This window comes from Muntiacus reevesi, chromosome 3, assembly GCF_963930625.1.
Source record: "Muntiacus reevesi chromosome 3, mMunRee1.1, whole genome shotgun sequence".
Classification (NCBI taxonomy): Eukaryota; Metazoa; Chordata; class Mammalia; order Artiodactyla; family Cervidae; genus Muntiacus; species Muntiacus reevesi.
Window position 1 is genome coordinate 66,795,035 of NC_089251.1, and position 19,481 is coordinate 66,814,515.

At 34.9% G+C, this 19,481-nt stretch overlaps 1 protein-coding gene and 1 non-coding gene across 3 annotated transcripts in view; one reads left to right on the plus strand and one right to left on the minus strand.

Moving 5' to 3' along the window:
- Nucleotides 1–19,481, plus strand: part of PSME4 (proteasome activator subunit 4) — a 94,202-nt gene that overhangs the window by 38,404 nt on the left and 36,317 nt on the right. For both annotated transcript variants that reach the window (XM_065929293.1, XM_065929294.1), the window contains exons 8-20: nt 1,302–1,424; nt 3,867–3,959; nt 4,702–4,967; nt 7,455–7,641; nt 8,401–8,490; nt 9,209–9,273; nt 9,554–9,704; nt 10,845–10,943; nt 11,168–11,237; nt 11,700–11,767; nt 12,368–12,583; nt 13,023–13,180; nt 14,419–14,514. In XM_065929293.1, coding sequence (XP_065785365.1) covers nt 1,302–1,424; nt 3,867–3,959; nt 4,702–4,967; nt 7,455–7,641; nt 8,401–8,490; nt 9,209–9,273; nt 9,554–9,704; nt 10,845–10,943; nt 11,168–11,237; nt 11,700–11,767; nt 12,368–12,583; nt 13,023–13,180; nt 14,419–14,514 — 1,682 coding nt within the window. The remainder of the gene's footprint in view (nt 1–1,301; nt 1,425–3,866; nt 3,960–4,701; nt 4,968–7,454; nt 7,642–8,400; nt 8,491–9,208; nt 9,274–9,553; nt 9,705–10,844; nt 10,944–11,167; nt 11,238–11,699; nt 11,768–12,367; nt 12,584–13,022; nt 13,181–14,418; nt 14,515–19,481) is intronic.
- On the minus strand, nt 13,848–13,920 carry TRNAE-UUC (transfer RNA glutamic acid (anticodon UUC)). The gene has a single exon. It is a non-coding gene; the product is annotated as a tRNA-Glu (tRNA).

The window sequence follows — 19,481 nt, forward strand, 5'->3', positions numbered from 1 at the left end:
TTGGAATGAAAGCATAGGAAGAATAATATTGTGTGCATTTAGAGAGGCAAAAAGTAGTCAGAATATTTCACATTGAACTACAGTTACCTACTGTTTGCCTTTTTATGATTAACTGTGTGCCACTGGCCTGTTTTGGGGTACCTGAACATGAGTGCTTCATAACTGCATGCCTGTGACCTTAGAGCATCATTTTAAAAAGGTATGAAGTTATTTATATGAATTCCTAAGGAATAAAGCAAATTGCCAAACAGTATGTCATAAAAACCAATCAAATGAGAATGTATACTGTAACATCAATATAACACGTAGGTTATTTAATGAACGAGTTACTTGCTGTCTGTCAATCAGTTCAGTTCAGTCGCTCAGTCGTGTCCGACTCTTTGTGACCCCATGGACTGCAGCATACCAGGCCTCCCTGTCTATCACCAACTCCCGGAGTTTACCCAAACTCATGTCCATCGAGTCGGTGATGCCATCCAGCCATCTCATCCTCTGTCGTCCCCTTCTCTTCCTGCCCCCAATCCCTCCCAGCATCAGGGTCTTTTCCAGTGAGTCAACTCTTCGCATGAGATGGCCAAAGTACTGGAGTTTCAGCTTCAGCGTCAGTCCTTCCAGTGAACACCCAGGACTGATCTCCTTTAGGATGGACTGGTTGAATCTCCTTGCAGTCCAAGGGACTCTCAAGAGTCTTCTCCAGCACCACAGTTCAAAAGCATCAATTTTTCGGCACTCAGCTTTCTTCACAGTCCAACTCTCACATCCATACATGACCACTGGAAAAACCATAGCCTTGACTAGACAGACCTTTGTTGGCAAAGTAATGTCTCTGCTTTTTAATATGCTATCTAGACTGGTCATAACTTTCCTTCTAAGGAGTAAGCGTCTTTTAATTTCATGGCTGCAGTCACCATCCGCAGTGATTTTGGAGCCCAAAAAAATAGTCTGACGCTGTTTCCACTGTCTCCCCATCTATTTCCCATGAGGTGATGGGACTAGATGCCATGATCTTAGTTTTCTGAATGTTGAGCTTTAAGCCAACTTTTTCACTCTCCTCTTTCACTTTCATCAAGAGACTTTTTAGTTCCTCTTCACTTTCTGCCATAAGGGTGGTGTCATCTGCATATCTGAGTTGATATTTCTCCTGGCAATCTTGATTCCAGCTTGTGCTTCTTCCAGCCCAGCGTATCTCATGATGTACTCTGCATATAAGTTAAATAAGCAGGGTGACAATATACAGCCTTGATGTACTCCTTTTTCTATATCTGTCAATGGTCATCCTTAATTTTTTTTTCTTTTTAAAGGTATTTACAAGAATTCTGAGAAGCTTGAACCTCCCAGTGGGAAGCAGTCAAGTGTTAGTTCCAAGATTTTTAACAAATGCTTATGACATAGGACATGCTGTAATATGGATCACTGCCATGATGGTTTGTAGTACATTATGTTTGTTTTATATAGTTCCTATACATTTTGGGGTAACCAAAAAAAATAAATAAATAAATAAAATAAATAAAATTTTGGGTTAACCGCACAGAAATTCTGCATAACCGCATAAGTCTAAATTAGTGACTTAGTTGGTCATTTGATTCTTGGATATTTTCTGATGCAGTAAACTTGTGTTTCTCAGACTCAGAATGTAGTCATAACGTACCATTTATAAATCTCGTTAAATAATGGACCTTTAAAGTAAGGGTAAGAAGTTCAGAGTTTTGATTATAATGATCGTTTTATAATGTATAGAAATATCAAATCACTATGTTATGTACTGGAACTAACAGTGTTGTAGGTCAGTTATACTCTAAGTAGGGGGACAGTTAGAGTTTCAAGAGATTCAGAATATCTGTAATAGTTTTATAGACTGAGAACCAGAGTCATGGGTAAAAGAACTTTCCCAAGTCAAATTGATAAAGGTGAGATTTGAAAGCAGAGTTGGGCATATGCTCAGTATTAATGCATTAATTGTCAGTGTTCACATAAAACATTACACTGAACACAAAGCTTGTTGACAAAGTAATCTTAGTGAAGGGAGAGAAGCATAAAGGATTATTTTTCCGACATCATTGAAGAGAAATAAAACTACAGTCTACATATTTGGATTTTGATGTCATCTTTCAAATAAGAGTTTTAGAACAACTTTTATACCATAATTCTCTTAAGTTTTCATTCATATTGCTTCTGCAGTTATCTCCTTTTTTAATTACTCTGCATGTGATACTTGATATTGTTCTGTGTTTGCTATTTTCTCCCTGGTTACACTGCTTAGTTGGCTGTTTTTGTTGAAAGGACAGAATGGTTGAGAAGTTTAGCTCTTAAATTATTTAATATTTATTTTTGCCTGTGCTGGGTCTTCATAGCTGTGGGGGCTACTCTCCAGCTACAGTGCACGGGCTTCTCGCTTGGTGGCTTCTCTTGTTGTGGGGCGTAGATTTTAGGGCACTTTGGGCTTCAGTAGTTGTGGCTCCCGGACTTTAGAGCACAGGCTAAAGAGTTGTGGCACATGGGCTTAATTGCTACAGATCATATGGGGTCTTCCCAGATTTGGGATCGAACCTGTATTTTCTGCATTGGCAGGCAGATTCTTTACCACTGAGCCACCAGGGAAACCCAGAAGTTTAGATAGTAAATTTCATTGTAAGATTAAAAGAAAAGAAACTTTCAAGTTTTTCTTTTTTGGTGGTTATTTTAATATTAAACAGAGGGGAAATCCCATTTTCTTTCTGATATTCAATAAAAGCAAAAACGTTTGGATATTTACTATCTTTTTTAAGTCGTGAGTTGGAACTTGGGCTTTAGGGGCCACAGGATTAGATAGTGATTGGTATCAGGCTCATTTTAGTTACTGTTGCTCACACACTTGTTTATATTGGCAACTTCATTTTGTGTTAAATATGAATATTTAATATAATTAAAAGTTAACAATGCTAATTACTGTTAGAAGTTTGAAAATTTTGTTGGTATTTTGCAGTGGAATTATGGTCTCAATAGTTATGAGTATGGATTTCATTTCAGCAGAAAGACATGCTCCTGGTGTAACTGGATAGTGTACTTTAGCACTGTGCTGATTCTTTTTTAAATTGAAATATAGTTGATGAATAATACTATGTTAGTTTTGAGTATGTGACACAGTGACTTGATATTTGCATACATTATGAATCTGTGCTGTTTCTTGAAAAAGATCATCTTGAAACAGATAGTTTCAAGGCCTTTATTATTATATTTTAGTCCTATATTCCCAGGGTTGTTCAACTTGGTAAGGTGAATGCTAGCCTTTTCCTCCTATCCCCCTCCCCCTGCAACCCTGGGTATATTGTTGCTTGGTTGGTTGTTTTGTGTGTTTGTTTTGGTAATAGATTAAGAAAAAAAAATCTTTTTCTTCTGGGTCAAAATATGGTTAAATATAACAAGTTTAATCACTTGAAACATTTAGAAGTACTAATAAATATGTGAATGTGTTTATATTAATCTTTATTTCCTGCAATGAGAAATTCTTCAGTTCTTCAGTCATTTAAGGAATGCTTTTTATGCTTAATGTGGCATACTTGGTTATTTTAAGATGAATACGTTAGTGGCAAAAGTTATTTAACTGTAAACAGTAAAAGATACTGTTAACTCTGAATTGAAAAATATCTTTTCCATTTTATGATTGGATTTCAATAAGTTGCCCTTCTTTTTTAATAGACTGTCTTGAATTGATTTGTATGAAATTCATCTGGGAATTGTTTCTGACTTTCAGTCAGAGGTAGAACTGGTTTTTGCCAGCAGGATGAATGTGAGCCACGTTAGTGATTTGTATATAGGCCTGGGCCTGTTAACCCCTTCAGTTTTACAGAATTACGTGGGTACTAATATTTCTGCTTTTATCTGAACAGGGTGGACCAAGTAAATTAGTGCAAAAGCACTTGGCTGGTTTGTTTAACAGCATCACATCTTTTTACCATCCTTCAAATAATGGCCGCTGGCTGGTGAGTAATGTTCATATTTTACTCTTACAGTTTGGATTTTTTTTTCTAAGATATAGTCACATGTGGCTACTGCCTATTGTGTACATTTTCTGTCACTCAACTAAGCTTTCCCTGTGTGAGCATGATTATGTTCACATTAAGTAATTGTGTTTATAGAACATATAGAAATAAATACTAGTAACTGGTGACAAAAATACTAGTAACTGGTGGCAAAATGCCACAAAACAATGGAATTGTCTTTTCGGTTTTATTGTGTGTATGCTTTTTTAAAAATTGCTGGGTTAAAATGGCTTTTCAAGTAATGAAAGACTCATGTGATGCTAGAAATTAAAACTGAATTTTGAAAGTGTTTGTTATTATTGATGATTAATTGGTAAGAGTATTTATTCTACCTAGTTAGGCCATACAGGTTCTTTGTAATAAGATTATACAGACTGTTAACCAACAAGGTCCTAGTGTAGCACAGGCGACTATATTTAATGTCCTGTGATAAACCATAAAGGAAAAGAATATGAAAAAATATATGTGTATAGCTGAGTCACTTAGCTGTACAGCAGAAATTAATAGCTTTTAAATCAAATATATTTCAATAAAATTAAAAAAATAAAAAGATAGGTTGTATTTAAAAATTATTAGACAAGCTGTTATTTGAAAAATTTTTACTTGGGACATTAGAGGGGAACTGTGAGTATCTCTGTGAGAACGACAAACTACCTAGGGCCTTCTGCTTCTGTGTCCCCAGAACAAGTTAATGAAACTGCTTCAGCGGTTGCCAAACAGTGTTGTTAGAAGATTACATCGTGAAAGATACAAGAAACCTTCTTGGTTAACTCCTGTGCCTGATAGCCATAAGCTTACAGATCAAGATGTTACAGACTTTGTACAATGCATTATTCAGCCTGTCCTCTTGGCTATGTTTAGCAAAACTGGTAGTTTAGAAGCAGCCCAGGCTCTGCAGAACCTTGCACTCATGAGACCGGAGTTAGTAATACCCCCTGTACTTGAAAGGTAAGTGTAGCTTCACATGTTTCCTTGAAGCCTCAGCTGTGTCCACTGTTACTCTGGTTATCTATCTCTTCTACTCTTCTGCGTGGCTTTCTTTTCTATGGCTTGTTTTGCTATCTCGGTACTTATTCCTGTTCCTAGAGGGGAAACAAGATATTTTAACTTAATGATTGGTAACTTGATAAAGATTTATTGATCAGAAAAAGAAAATGGACATGAAATGAATAAAATATTTTGACTTATGTGCTCATTTTAGTTATTGAAATTTTTGCTCATAAATAAACCTTTGACTGTTTTGTTTCACAAAATGTGAGTGTCAGTAAATATTAAGAGCATGGCAGTGACAATAATTCTGGATGTCTGCTTCTTAGGGTCAGTGATAGAGAAGAAAATTTGTTCAGCTTTATTGTTTGTATATATTGTATATATAACCTTGTGTGAATTATTTCTACTGTGTCAGTTTCATTGTATTCATTTTGTTTTGTATGTTGGAATAGTAACAAAAATAGTTCTCCATTTGCCTTGTCTCTGTCATAATACAAGCTTGGTGTGCTTCACAGGAGAGAGCCACTCTCAGTGGTCTTGAGTGTTCATGAGCAGATTGCTTAAGCTTTCTTTTATTCTTTCTTTGCTGCCTGAACTTCAGGTTTAGGATTCTTCTCTAAATGACTTTGTTAAAAGCGGAAGAAGAATGTTAGATTTTGGAGCCCAGGGGAATCTAATGGCTTGAGTTTCCTAAAACTCAGATTTGTCCAAGGTCCTTACTGGCAGCATGCAGATGACAGCCTGTTTTTTGACTCACTGTTGAGAAAGGAAAATTGGTAACATTTATTTACTTGGTGAAGGGTACCAAAATAAGGCTCCATTATTTGTAATTGGAGTTGCTTGTGCTATCTTCCCCTGTCTTCTGTGCCATAAATATTTAAGTTGGACATCACTATTTCAATCTCCCCTTTTTGTGTACATGTCTTAGGGTACTGAAACTTCCAGCATGTCCAACTTAATGGAATGTGAAAGTTAGGCACTTTCTACTTTATCTTCAACCTTCTTTCTTCATTGCCGCTTGGGCTCCAGGTGGTAGCAGGAGCTGCCAGTTAATGGTGGGTCCCTTGATTTTCTTTGGATAGGAGAGACCTGCCTCAAGGGATGACTTCAGTTATTTGCAGAATTAAAATTTTGAACTCTGAGGTGTTTCCTTTTGTTTTGCCTTATTTCATTGTTTTCCAGGTGGTGAATTATGACTGGCGAAATAAATTTTTAGTTGAAGGAACAAAGTTTATAAATACAAATACGATTTATCTGTCACATTTTTCTTTAGTAGTTAATTTTTGGACAAATTTAATGCCAGCATCATATGTGATCTTAACCAAGATGCTAAATTGACAAAATTGACAGTACAATGATACTTTTTGAGACTCAGTTTTAATTTTGTCCTGTTTAGAAGTGGCTTGGCTACCATTTTTTGTAGATATTTTTTTTTTCTCTTTTAGAAAAACAGAAAATTTTTCTTTTTTTTTTTTTTTAACCATACCATGTGCTTTGTGGGATCTTAGTTTCCTGACCAGAGACTGAATCTGGGCCGCCAAGGCAATGAGAGCATTGAGTCCTAACCCCTGGACTGCTAGGGAATCTCCAAGTGAAAGTCTTTTAAAAAGTAAAAAAAATTGACACTTGATTTTACATCCCCTGAAGACATCCTCTGCTAAAGCATTTTTGGCTTGTTTTATTCATCTTTTAAAATAAACATAGGTTTGGTTATATATTTTTAATCCTAGTTAGAAATCCTCCTTTTTTCCTACTTTCTAAATTTCTAAATATTTCCTTATTATTTATTTACCTTTTCTCTTAAGAAGAATTTAGACTGCGTTTTGGATTATTTTTCCCCCTGTAGGAGAGAGTCTCAAATGAAATCACTGAACCATAGAGTGAGTGTTCTTAAATACTAACTTAGTGATCAAAGATTGCATCTGTCTTACTCCCCCTGTTTTATTCACTCTACTGTCAAGAATATTCTCTTATGTTTCTGAGAACTGACTTCCAACTTTAGATCACAGTCCTTTTATAAAGTATAAAATAGGAGACACTGGAACATTTTAGTCAGATTGTTTTTTCCTTTAAAAGGGAAGAGTGGAGTAGCTGTCTGTTATTGCTGATTTCTAATAATCACGATTAGATTAGATGCAGTCCTGTTGGAATATGGGAATGGATTAAGATGCTGAAAGAATGCAGAAATCTGCCAGCTAATATTCTTTACACTGTGGAATTGGCATGAGGAAATGTGGTGACGTGTCAGGGAATTGGGGAAACATGTACCTTTCCTTTATTTCTGTGATTCTGTTAACCTTGAAAGCAAATATTCATTCAGAATACTCTGCTAGCGGACAAACCTTTAATCCAAAATGCAGTTTATGAATTTAGTAAACTGTTTAATGTGTTACATATGTTTGTCTGTCATGGAAAATTTTTTTAAATTCTGTTTTCAAACTGCAGAACATATCCTGCCCTAGAGACTTTAACAGAGCCTCACCAGCTCACAGCTACTTTGAGTTGTGTCATTGGAGTAGCCCGCAGTTTGGTATCAGGGGGCAAGTGGTTTCCTGAAGGTCCAACACACATGCTACCTCTGTTGATGAGAGCGTTGCCTGGGGTGGATCCGAATGACTTCAGTAAATGCATGGTGAGCGTATTTGTCATTCTGTTTTCTATCTAAGTTTTAGTTGTGTAAATGGATATCCTGTTACTTTTTCTTCAAATATTCTTTAGAACACAGTAAAGTATAAAATTTCTTAATGGTAGCAGAATTATACCTGTAGATGCCCAAGTTTAGATCCATGAACACTTAGTTGATCTATATAAGGTTTTCCTTAGGTTAAGTCATTTCCCGTAACTTGAATGCATTTATGATCATACAGTGTTTTAAAGCTTAAACTTCCTATTCTCTGTAAGCAGATCCATTAAAAATGATAGCATATGATCATTTGCACTTCTCTTTGCACTGGTCACAAGAAGCATGATAAAAATTACTGGGTGTGAAATGCTAGATTCCCTTAATATACAAACCTGACTTACATTTTGTTCATCTTCCCTCTTCCCTGGTCTCCAGCTTCTCCATTAGCATTTTCTATCTACACTTAGTTAATATTACATTTTTGGTGGGAAGCCAAGTAACTTCTTAGTGACCAAAGGTTAGAAAACTTTGTGCTTAAATCTAGTAAATAACTGTATGATAATAAATTTAGTACAACTTCATTACTCAGTTAACAGCTAGTTAATTGGGAGGACCCTAAAATGTTCAGTTCTAAGCAAAAAGCTTTCAGAAAGATTGTTATTTCCCTCAGAATAATTTCTTTGTACTTGATAGTAGCTTATGGTATGTGTGTATTTTGGAATTAGAACTCTGTGTAATTAATGTTTTCTCTTTTGCATCTTTCCATAGATCACATTCCAATTTATAGCAACATTTTCCACTCTGGTGCCTTTAGTAGATTGTTCGTCTGTTCTGCAGGAAAGAAATGACCTCACAGAAGTAAGGATGCTTTCTTCTTCTAAAAAGATTGGTCAACTGAGTTCTAATTCCTACTGCATATGAATAGTAATATTTGAAAGTTTAACAGCAGCTTTGCAGAGGTGCTGACAAATTAAAATTACTGTTTTGTGACTAGAACGATATGAATGGAGGGCCAGGCCATCACTGGTAAGATAGTCTGCAGAGCACCCACCAAAGGGGGTAGGTGAGAAATAGGCTGTTCCAGTAAACAACTGAAATGAAAGATGTATTTCAGGTTTTTGCTTTGTTAAGCAAAAAGTGATGGCATTCTGTTTTTCCATTTTATGTTAGGAATAAGTCTATTGAGGAGATTGGCATCATTACTGTCTGGTTTTTTCAGAACTATTTTCTTTATGACATGTATGTTATTACCTTACTTTTGGCATTTAGATGGCTAACTAGTGAGATAATCCTTTATACATACACAAGCAGTTTGAAAACCGTTACTGATTTTTAAAATATGGCTGCCTGAACTTCTGTTTTTTTTGCTCTTACAAAATATATTAATTACTGCTTTCTTCGGTTCCTGGGAAGTGGATGAATTATTCTAAATTGATAGGGGAATTTGGTGCTGTTTCTCACAGTGCTCAGTGTAATAATGTAGTATTAGATGTATTTTGTAGACTATAGTTGAGTTTTGTTCGGGGGAAGAAATGAAAGCCTATTTGAAAATTTTCTGCACATTGACGTGTTACAGGTAGAGCGAGAACTTTGTTCTGCCACAGCTGAATTTGAGGATTTCGTCTTACAGTTTATGGACAGGTAAGCAAGTACCTCAGATCTATTTAATGTCTGATAGATATTAAAAAATAACAATATCCTGTCTCAGCAAAACTTAGCCTCACTCTGCATTGCAGCCTGTATTTAATTACTATGCAAGGATGGTGCTTCTTCTGAGGTTACAAAGGGACAATTGATTTGTGAACCGTGTTCAAATGAAATGCCTATCATTGTCTTGAATAGAGATTTATTTAATCAAATCAACCAAAAATGTTAAGCCAGTTTTTAGTTGCTAAAATTTTATTTTCTTTGGGTTATTTAGATGCTTTGGCCTCATAGAAAGTAGCACGTTGGAGCAAACAAGAGAAGAGACAGAGACTGAGAAAATGACTCACTTGGAGAGTTTGGTCGAATTAGGTCTGTCTTCTACGTTTAGTACAATCCTCACACAATGTTCCAAAGAAATATTTATGGTAAGAGTGCATTGCTGCAAAGAGCTAAATTCCAACTTGTAGTTTTATTTGATGTTTTAAAAATTGAACTTCAGGTTACTCATGTGCATATCATACCAGCTTCTCCTTTCTTTCCATATTAAAATTTGAAAAAGATGAGGAATTCCCTGGCAGTCCAGTAGTTACAACTCCATGCTTCCACTGCATGGGGCATGGGTTCAGTCCCCAGTGGGCAACTAAGATCCCACATGCTGTGTGGTATGGCCAAAATAATAATAAATATATTTTAAAAAAGATATCTTCAAACAGAAACATAAAATTATGTATCCATCAGTTGATGAAAATGTAATGAGAGGCTTATGGGAACTTAATCCTGTATTTCCCCTAAGAACTGTGGTTCAATATTTGCTAGTTCAGTGCCCACAGCAGTTTTGTAGAGCATAACTGCTACACATAACAAGAGTTGACTGTGAAGAACTTTATATTCCTTTACTTTGTTTCTGTTTCTGTTTCTTCTTTCTCCATCTGAGATTATCATTATGCAGTGTTTATCCTTGTTAAAAGCTAAACTGCCTTACAGCTGCATGAGATATTTGCTAAGATTATGTTAGTATAAAGAAGTTAACATAAATAATCTCTTATTTAACCAGAATCTTCTGAAAGGAGTTGTTTATAATTTTCAGCCTTGTCAATCCATGTCTAGAGCTAATTCCTTCATTCAGTAATTAAAATTATCTAATTGTAAAATTAAGTAGATGCTTCACATCATTTAGAGGAGAGAGAAATAGTTTGTAGTTGTCCGAATAACAAACTGTAAATATTAGATACTCCTCAAGATTCCCTCTGTTTTAAATTGACCAGCAAGATAATTAAGTTGCATTTGCTTCCAGCAGCTTTAGTTTTGTGTTCAGCATTTCTATAGCAAATAAAATCTTGTGCCTCAAATGTTTTGGTCACAATAGGGTCTTGTGCAAAGGCTGTTCATAGACCTGAATATAATATTATTAAACAAATTTTTATATATTCAGATGGTTAAATTTTTCCTACTGATTATTTTTTTTTGTATAATCTGAGTCACATTCTCTTTTGTGTTTAAAAAGATGTTTCATTTTTTAAAAAATGCTAGTTAGACATTTTCATTTTTACGTTATCTTTTAATAGGTGGCCCTTCAGAAGGTTTTTAATTTTTCTATTTCACATATATTTGAAACAAGAGTCGCAGGACGCATGGTGGCAGACATGTGCCGTGCTGCAGTCAAGGTGAGTTGGGGTTTTTTGGACCGATGAAGTAATGAATCGATAGCCAACAGTTTTATGTGGTTAATTATTTTAGACATGCTTGTCATTCTTAAAATACACATATTTCTTTCATAGCTGCTTACAGCCCTTATTTGCCTCTGAAAATAGTGCTAGTGTGTGCTTGTGACTGTTAAATATTTGTGCCTCTCAAAAAAACTTACTTATACAAACAAATGTGTTTTCAGTGCTGCCCAGAGGAATCTTTGAAGCTATTTGTTCCCCACTGCTGCAGTGTTATAACTCAGCTTACAATGAGTAAGTCTTAAGGTTATTATCTATATTTATGATTTTGGAAGTTTTTCTTGATTTCTACAACTCTACTGATGAAAATAGATTTTTTAAGCTATGTGGTGTTTTAATTTTGCAGTTTGGGGTGAAATTGCTTAAAACAAGGTTATCATCCAGATTGACAGATAGCTTAGAAATTTTACTCTATTAAAATTTCATACATACAGGAACCATTCAGAGGTTGCTGTAAAAAATAAAAGGTATTTTGTGAGATGTGAAGGGGCAGAAGTCCTGGTTGGTGTGTTTATCGTCTGAAAATTGAATTTCCACCTCTGCTGGAACAAGCCCAGCTTAACAACGAAAGAATGAAAAGCTTCCTAAAACAGACTTTACTCAGCTATTAGAAGTATTAAATACAAATATTTTTAAATGATGGATTTCATTGGATGTTGTTTTTTCCCCCCACTGATACTATTTTGCTATTTTTAGATGATGATGTATTAAATGACGAAGAACTAGATAAGGAGTTACTATGGAATCTTCAACTTTTGTCTGAGGTATTGTAAATCTGTGGAATAAGAAAACATTTCTGTGAAAATGTTGAATTGCTCTGAGGATGTATCCTCTGTTTTTGAAAAATGGACTTCCAAACTTGTAAAGTTAGAAAGATTTGGATTGTAAAAAGCAGATGATGCCATTTTCTTGTTTTGTAAGGAGTATGATAATGGTTGACTACTTCATGCCTAATGTTTTTAATTCTGATGTGGATAACTCATTAATTGAAAAGTTTATCTAAATTTAGCATCTTCCCCTTCCCCATATTTTAAATTTGGCCATCAATCAAACTTCAGTTTCCTGTACAGTTTAGTTCAGGAACCAAAGGAGAGAGAAATTCAATTAAGTTTTGTCTCTTTCAGGAGGTACAGTCTTGAAAAGGATGTTACTATGGCGCTTAAGAGCCTAAACACAGAAAATGTGTTTTTGATGTTAAGAAAGATTCATTGTTAGAATATAATTAAAATAACAATCGTAAAATGAATTAAAGCCATTTTAAGAAACATTGTTACTATTTTAGACAACTTTAGTATCCAAACATAGACTTTAAATATTGATTCCTGATCTTCTAAACAAAATATCTTCAAATGTTTTCTTCCTAGATTACTCGAGTGGATGGGAAGAAGTTGCTTCTTTATAGGGAGCAGCTTGTAAAGATTCTCCAAAGAACCCTACATTTAACCTGTAAGCAGGGTTACACTCTGTCTTGTAACCTTTTGCATCACCTTCTTCGTTCTACTACACTTATCTACCCTACCGAGTACTGCAGTGTGCCAGGCGGCTTTGACAAGCCTCCTTCTGAATACTTTCCTATCAAGGCAAGCATTTTCAATAATCTAGGATTCCAGGATATATTGGGTTATTTTTCTTAGAAAAATTCAAAGTGTGGGATTTTCCCCTGTTGTGTACAAAAGTGTTGCCTTTTTTTTTAACTTCTTTATTTTTAACATAGATTACTAAAACTATTATTGAAATGTTTTAAACTTGAAAAGTGTGATGTAACTTGAGAGCAGAGTGCAATAATAGCCTCACATAAGCTTACTGTTACTATTTCAGTAAACTTACATTTAGGGAGACCTTTTTTAGGAATGATAATGAAGGAATCATGTGATGTCTGATTTTTTTTGGTGTGCATTTGTTGCCTCAGGTTTGGTTTACTTATACATTTTCTTTTAAGCCTTTTAAATTTTGTGTGTGTGTTGTTTTTTTCCCCCTCCCTCCAACTTCTCAAATTGCTGGTTAAATTCTGTCTTGTAGGACTGGGGTAAACCAGGGGACTTGTGGAATTTGGGGATCCAGTGGCATGTTCCTTCTTCTGAAGAGGTGGCTTTCGCCTTCTATCTGTTGGACTCTTTCCTCCAGCCTGAGCTCAGCAAACTCCAGCGTTGCGGAGATGGAGAACTCGAAATGTCTAGGTTAGTTTTCTTTTATAATCAGTTAATGGTGTATAGTTGTGGACTAAAACATTCTTTTCACACCTCTCCCTCTCTCTGTGGCATATCAGATGTATTCATTTTCAAGGTGTGTTTTGGATGCCTCCCATAAATGTGATTAGAAAAATCATTTAAAATGGTTTATAGTTTAGCAACAGAAAGTTTCTCATAATTAAACATCTGAAATAGGAAAACTCAGAGTTTTTTCTAGTTTGCTTTTAGTGCCTTCTGCTTAGCAATTTCACTTGTGCATATTTTGGGAAGTGTGTATAAATACGCCTGCTTTGTAAGGAAATGTCTGTTTTTCTAGATTCACTGTAGCTTTTACTGGCTCATTTCATTTTAGTAATTCATATTTTGGTATTACTATTACCTAGAGAAATATCCCTAAGATTTTTTTTTTTCCTGTCCCAAAGGGCTTTAACAGGAAACAGTTCTTTGAGATTACTTTATATATAGTAAGAAAATTAGTATGTATCAAATAACAGGAAATTTTTAATAAGCAAACCCACTAGGAATGGGCTTGGAAGAAGAAGAAGTATGATTGACTTATGTCAGCTGTGTGTTACTCTGAACTGCTTTTTGGAATAAATGTTTACCTAGTCTGTTTTAAAATTTTGGCCGGGCTGTATGGCTTGTGGGATGTTGGTTCCCTGACCAGGAATTGAACCTGAGCCCTCGGCAGTGAAAGTGCCGTGTCCTAACCACTGGACCGCCAGAGCAGTCCCTCTGCTGAGTCACTTCAGTCATGTCTAACTCTGTGCAGCCCCGTGGACTGTAGCCCTCCAGGTTTCTCTGTCGTGGGGATTCTTCAGGCAGGAACACTGGAGTAGCTTGCCGTGCCCTACTCCATCCATTTTAAAAGATAGACTGTAGTAGGGAATCTTCTGTGATAATGTTCCCTTTTGTTAGTGGTTGTGATCTTTGGATAAACAGGGAATTAGATTCAGAGTTGCTTCACAAAGGGCAATCAGTTGTTGTTACTTGTGATTATTTAGATTATTTAAATGTAAGTAGGACTGATATTATCAGTAAGTATCTGTTTAATTACCTTATACTGTTAAGTGGGTAAACTGAAAATGTTCATCCTTTCTAAGGCTTAATTTTATATATTCCCACTTGATAAAGTTCTTGTACTTCACCTTAGACTCTTCTAGACTTTTTGTTAAATAGAGATTTGGAGTCTTCTCAAATATGAAAATGGTTTTTATTTCTTCTAGAGATGATGTTCTGCAGAGTCTGACTATAGTCCACAACTGTCTCATTGGCTCAGGAAACCTCCTACCTCCATTGAAAGGAGAGCCGGTTACTAACTTGTAAGTAAAGATAACTATTTTATATATTTTGCTGTTTTGCCATTTGGCATATATTTTAAGACTTAGTCACATAATGAGTCACTGGTTCTGTTATTGGTTTGTTTCTGTATAACTTTAACCTTTTTGTCATTGTTAGGCTAAAAGTAACTGAGGCATAGTTTAGGTCCATAAACTTTAGGGCTTTATTCAGATTTTGCATATGGTACTAGGATCAAATAACTTCCAGTGATAATCAGTTGTAAAATATCAACTTATAGCTATTAAGTCTGTTAGGTTACTGAGTTAATTGAGATAAATTCTTTTTAAAAAGAAAGAAAAGCACTTTTTTTTTTGGTCTATCACTGGTAAGGATTTTGTAGCAAAAAACCTGGGGTAGTTTTTTTTTAATAAAAATTTGTTCTCTATTTTTCATGGATGTTAAACCTTTGAGACCCACCAAGTTGCTTTTATTAATTTAAGTGCTTTTCAGAGTATTATTATTTTGAATGAATGCCTTGATTTAGTCCATTGTCAGTACTACCATTTAAGTTGAAAAAATTAAAATGATATCAGCAATATCCGACTTGTAGGTCACTCACCAAGTATGTAGATGCTAGTCTCAGCATCCCGGCTTAGATCATTTTCTCTGAACTCCAGTATCTCATTGCTGAGAAAGTTACTGAAAATCACACAAAAATAAGGAAGGAACCCTTGCTCTCTCAGAAGAACACAAGGGGAGAATTATTTGTTGATTTTGCAACAAGAATCTTCAAAGAGTGGTTTTAAAATGGCTTGCTTGTCTTTCCATTTCCTAAATAATTAGTCATTTGGAGTCATACTTTTTTCATAATTCCCACTTACTTCACTTATCTAAAAACTGTTTCTAGGCACTGAACTTTTTAGATGACTCATTAGATTTAAGAGGGAGAAGTAGGGTCATTTAAGGTAAGGAAATCAATTTTAAGTTTGTCTAGAAATTTATTGAATTCTTTTAAAGAGCTTTTGTTTTTCATCAAGCTTTATAGTTTGATATAAGAGCAACTTTACCAAAATTCATTTTTTCAAGAGATTTTAAACACTGTTTTAAAGTGAGAGACCTACAGAAATGGTTTTGATTTTCCTTATGCTCTTTAACAGTATATAATATAGTGAGAACATAACTTAAGGCTAAGGCGTACCAAAAAGCTGCTTCACACATCAATTGATTATATCAGTAAACTTAACTCTGCTTAAACATGTTGAGAAGTGTGGTCCTTTAATTCAATAGTTTGTCAAAGAACAAAGGCTTGTACCTTTTGTGTATGTAATTAGAAGACTTTTTAGTATTGAATGATGGTTAGGATGCATTGCTGAAGGGTCAGCTCAAAAGGCTTAGAGGTTTCCGTTGAAGTTCATATCAGCATAGAGCCAACTGCTCTATGTTAGTGAACTGAAGCAAAGTCTTATCCTCTCCGAATAATGTGCGTCAGTACAAAAGTTCCATATATTTGGTTATTACAAAGCTAGTTAGATTTGTATATAATGAAATGCATTTTCAATAAGGAAAACAGTGCCTAATTATAAAAACTTTATTTAAAGACCCCCTTTACTATATGGTATAAGCTACAAAATTGACATGAATATCCCTTTAAGGTTTTTTTTCCAGGTTTTAATTGAGACTTAAAAGTGTGGTGTTTAGGGACTTCCGAGATGATCCAGGGGTTAAGAATCTGCCTTCCAGTTAAGGGGATATGGGATCCATCCCTGGCTGGGGAACTGAGATCCCGCATGCCATGGGGCTGCAGAACCCATGTTTCTTACCTAGAGAGCCTTCACGCTGCACCCAAGAGCTCATGTGCCACAACTAAGACCCAACACAGCCATGAATAAATAAATAAATATTTGTTCAACGTGTTGTGTTTTAGAATTTTCACTTAGAGTAAAAATTTAACATAATAAAATGTAACAAAGTAATACAAAATTATGTTAATATAAATATATATTTATATATTTTAATGTTTTGATTATAAATATAAAATGTTTTCTTGTATATTTAATAGCACATAGTAATGAAACAAAATATAAAACAAGGAAAAATTCAATCGCTTTAATCCTTGAACGATATACATATTTAGGGTTCTTTGTTAGTTACATACAACTACTCAGAGTCATGATTATACAAAGGACAGTTAAAGATGAATGAGCATTTCTTTGCCTTTGAATTGTAAGAAAAGAGAGTTTGTAAAGTCTTCCCTGGGCTTGAATTAGTTTGTAACAGAAATTTTTTTTTTTTTTTAAACCAACTGCTAACTGGGATCACCTTCGTCTGAAATTTTAATTTATTTTGGCAATGTGTGAGCTTTTACATTGACTTTATATAACATTTCACCTTTTTTTGCAGATAGTAAGATAGTTTTCACCAAAGTATAATAAAACAAAGTTGGCCTTTTAAATTTCTAAAATGCCTATCCTAATACAGTCAATTATTAAAATCTCTTCAGTGTAAATTGATTTGAAAGAACTAATCAGATAATGTCAGTTGATGGTGCCATTGTTGTGTGATATTAAATCATACTGCCTAGTGTGAAGAAAGAAGATCTGCAGCATAATTCTTGGAGATGATCAGTAGTAGCAGGTCAATTGGAAACTAGGAGAAGAAAAGAACTCTTTATTTTGGACATGAGTTACTCCAAAGGAGATAGAATAAAATGTACCTAGTTGGGGAGAAAAGGAAACACATACCTGTGACCAGTGCTTTAGTGTGATGCCTAGGATGTCTGAGGAAGTCACTCCTGTTAATATCAAGAGTGACTGTGGTAATTGGCTGTGGCATTGTAGGACATTATGCATTTTCTGAAATACTAGGCCAGTGTTTGGAAGCACCTAGCAGCGCAGTTCTTTTCTAAAAAATTAACCTTACATTTTTTCTTACGTAAATCTGAGTTAGGTAAAATATTCTAGCTGCTTTAATTATTTTTGTCAGATCACTTGTTACTCAGTTTGTCTTGCACATATATTAGTAGTATTAGTCTTCTGGCAAATTGCAGCAATAAAAAACCACAAGTTTAGTTTAGTTCTGAATTTTCCTGTAAGGAAATCTTAGTTCCTGATAGAGTATATGGGATGGTCTCAAAATCCCATTGTTGAGGGAAATAGCTACCACATGTGAAAAACAATTTTCTGTGCTATGTAATTATAGAGACTGAAAAAAATAAAAAGCCAGATGAGATGAGTTGATTGTCCTAAGTATTAATTACATACCTAATGGTATCTACATTGTACTTTTTGGCCTTTCACCTTGTAAGGTTTCTAAGTATCTTGTACATACTATAAATTTTACTGTTTCAAAGGATGGATGAAATAAGGGCCTTTGAGGGTAATTAAGAGTAAATTATTTTAGTTCAGTTTGAAATTTTAACAGTTTTGTTAGATACCAAGGTTACTGAATTAATCTTAAAATGTGACCTCTCTATTTTGCTCTTGGAACCTTTAGTTAATGATTTCATAGAAATACCTGTGATATAATTTATACTCATAGTTCTGCCTTTAAAGGTGTGGAAATTGGATTATGTCTTTTCAGGGTCATATAGGAATTTTGGACACTTGCCTTTAATCCTCAAATCGTCATTAATTTCTCCTTTTGCAGTCCATTCTTTAGAATCTTTTAGGTCTAACCAGCTATCGCAGGATGCAAAAACTAACATCTATAAAAACAGGGTTACTCAAGGTAGAGGAGTCGTCATTTTTCATCGCAAATATTTCTTCTTTACTTCGTGCCCCCTTTCCTTTGATAGATCTGTTAAGTCATTCTTAGTTAAATCATTCTTAGGATCTCAGCTTTTACTAACTTTTCACTGGAAAAAAAAATTTCATACTTAAGGTCTAAGAGTTGAGACCATTTCATGAATATGTGAAAGGATGTGTTGTTATGCGCTGAGGGGCAGGGCTAGCTAACCTCTCTTGGCACCTCCAGGAAACCACCCAGCTCTGCTGGGGGAGCTGCACACAGAAAAGGAAAGAGTTACTACTCCACGGTGAGTAACCCTGTTTTCTCCTTATTTCACCTTCTGACTGTTTTCATTGATTTTTTAAAATTTGTGTGTCAGACATGGAAGTAGTCCTTAGGCTCCAAGTTCATTGTAAACCTAGCGGTATGTAAGAGCCTCTTTACTTGGCAAACGATTGTTCGCACTGTAGAGCAAGAGCCAGCCTTTCATTTGTGTTTATAGCATTGCCAGTGCCCAGGACTGAACAGGGTAACAGAACCCAGAAATAGGTCAGTTGTCTGTCGTGAAACACTTGTTACCTTGAGGGGGAACAAATGATCTGTTAGTGGCTTGGCTTTTATACCTTTTATGTTTGTTTTCATTTGGGAGGGGAGGGATTTGGGGAAGGGTAGGCTGTTCTTCCACCTACAGACAGGAAGAATTATTGTTTGCGGTTCTGTGACAGTTCAGCTAGCTTTCATTTGCTTATTTGATTTGTATTGTATATTTTGTTTTTATGTTATTGGTCATTTCTTCTTTTCTCACCATCCTTTCTTTCCCACCAGTGATTATTTTCATAGTTCTACTCTAATCAGATCTAAAAATTGTCATCCTGTGGTACAAATAACATAGTTGTAGAAAACTTTGTTTTTTAAGTGGTGCAAATATTAAACACATTTTGTTATAAATTAGGTGGCTTGGTGGTACTGTGTAGTTGCTGTGAACCTGATTTAACTTGATTATTACTGTATAGTTAATATTATTTATAATATGCTGTGTTGAAATTATTTGTCAGAATTTTATTTTTATATTACTGTTTGTAAAAATGAACCAATGAATGAGTAGAATGAATTTCACTTGAGGTGGGGGAGTCATGGTATTTGATTTAAATTATATGTATTGTTACTGTAGTATTTAATCAGAATGCAGATCTCTAATTATTGATGGCACTTTAAGTCTACTTGGCAAAGATTATGTAATAACTAAAAGTTGCAAGAGCAGTTTTAAGTATGGGAGAGTATA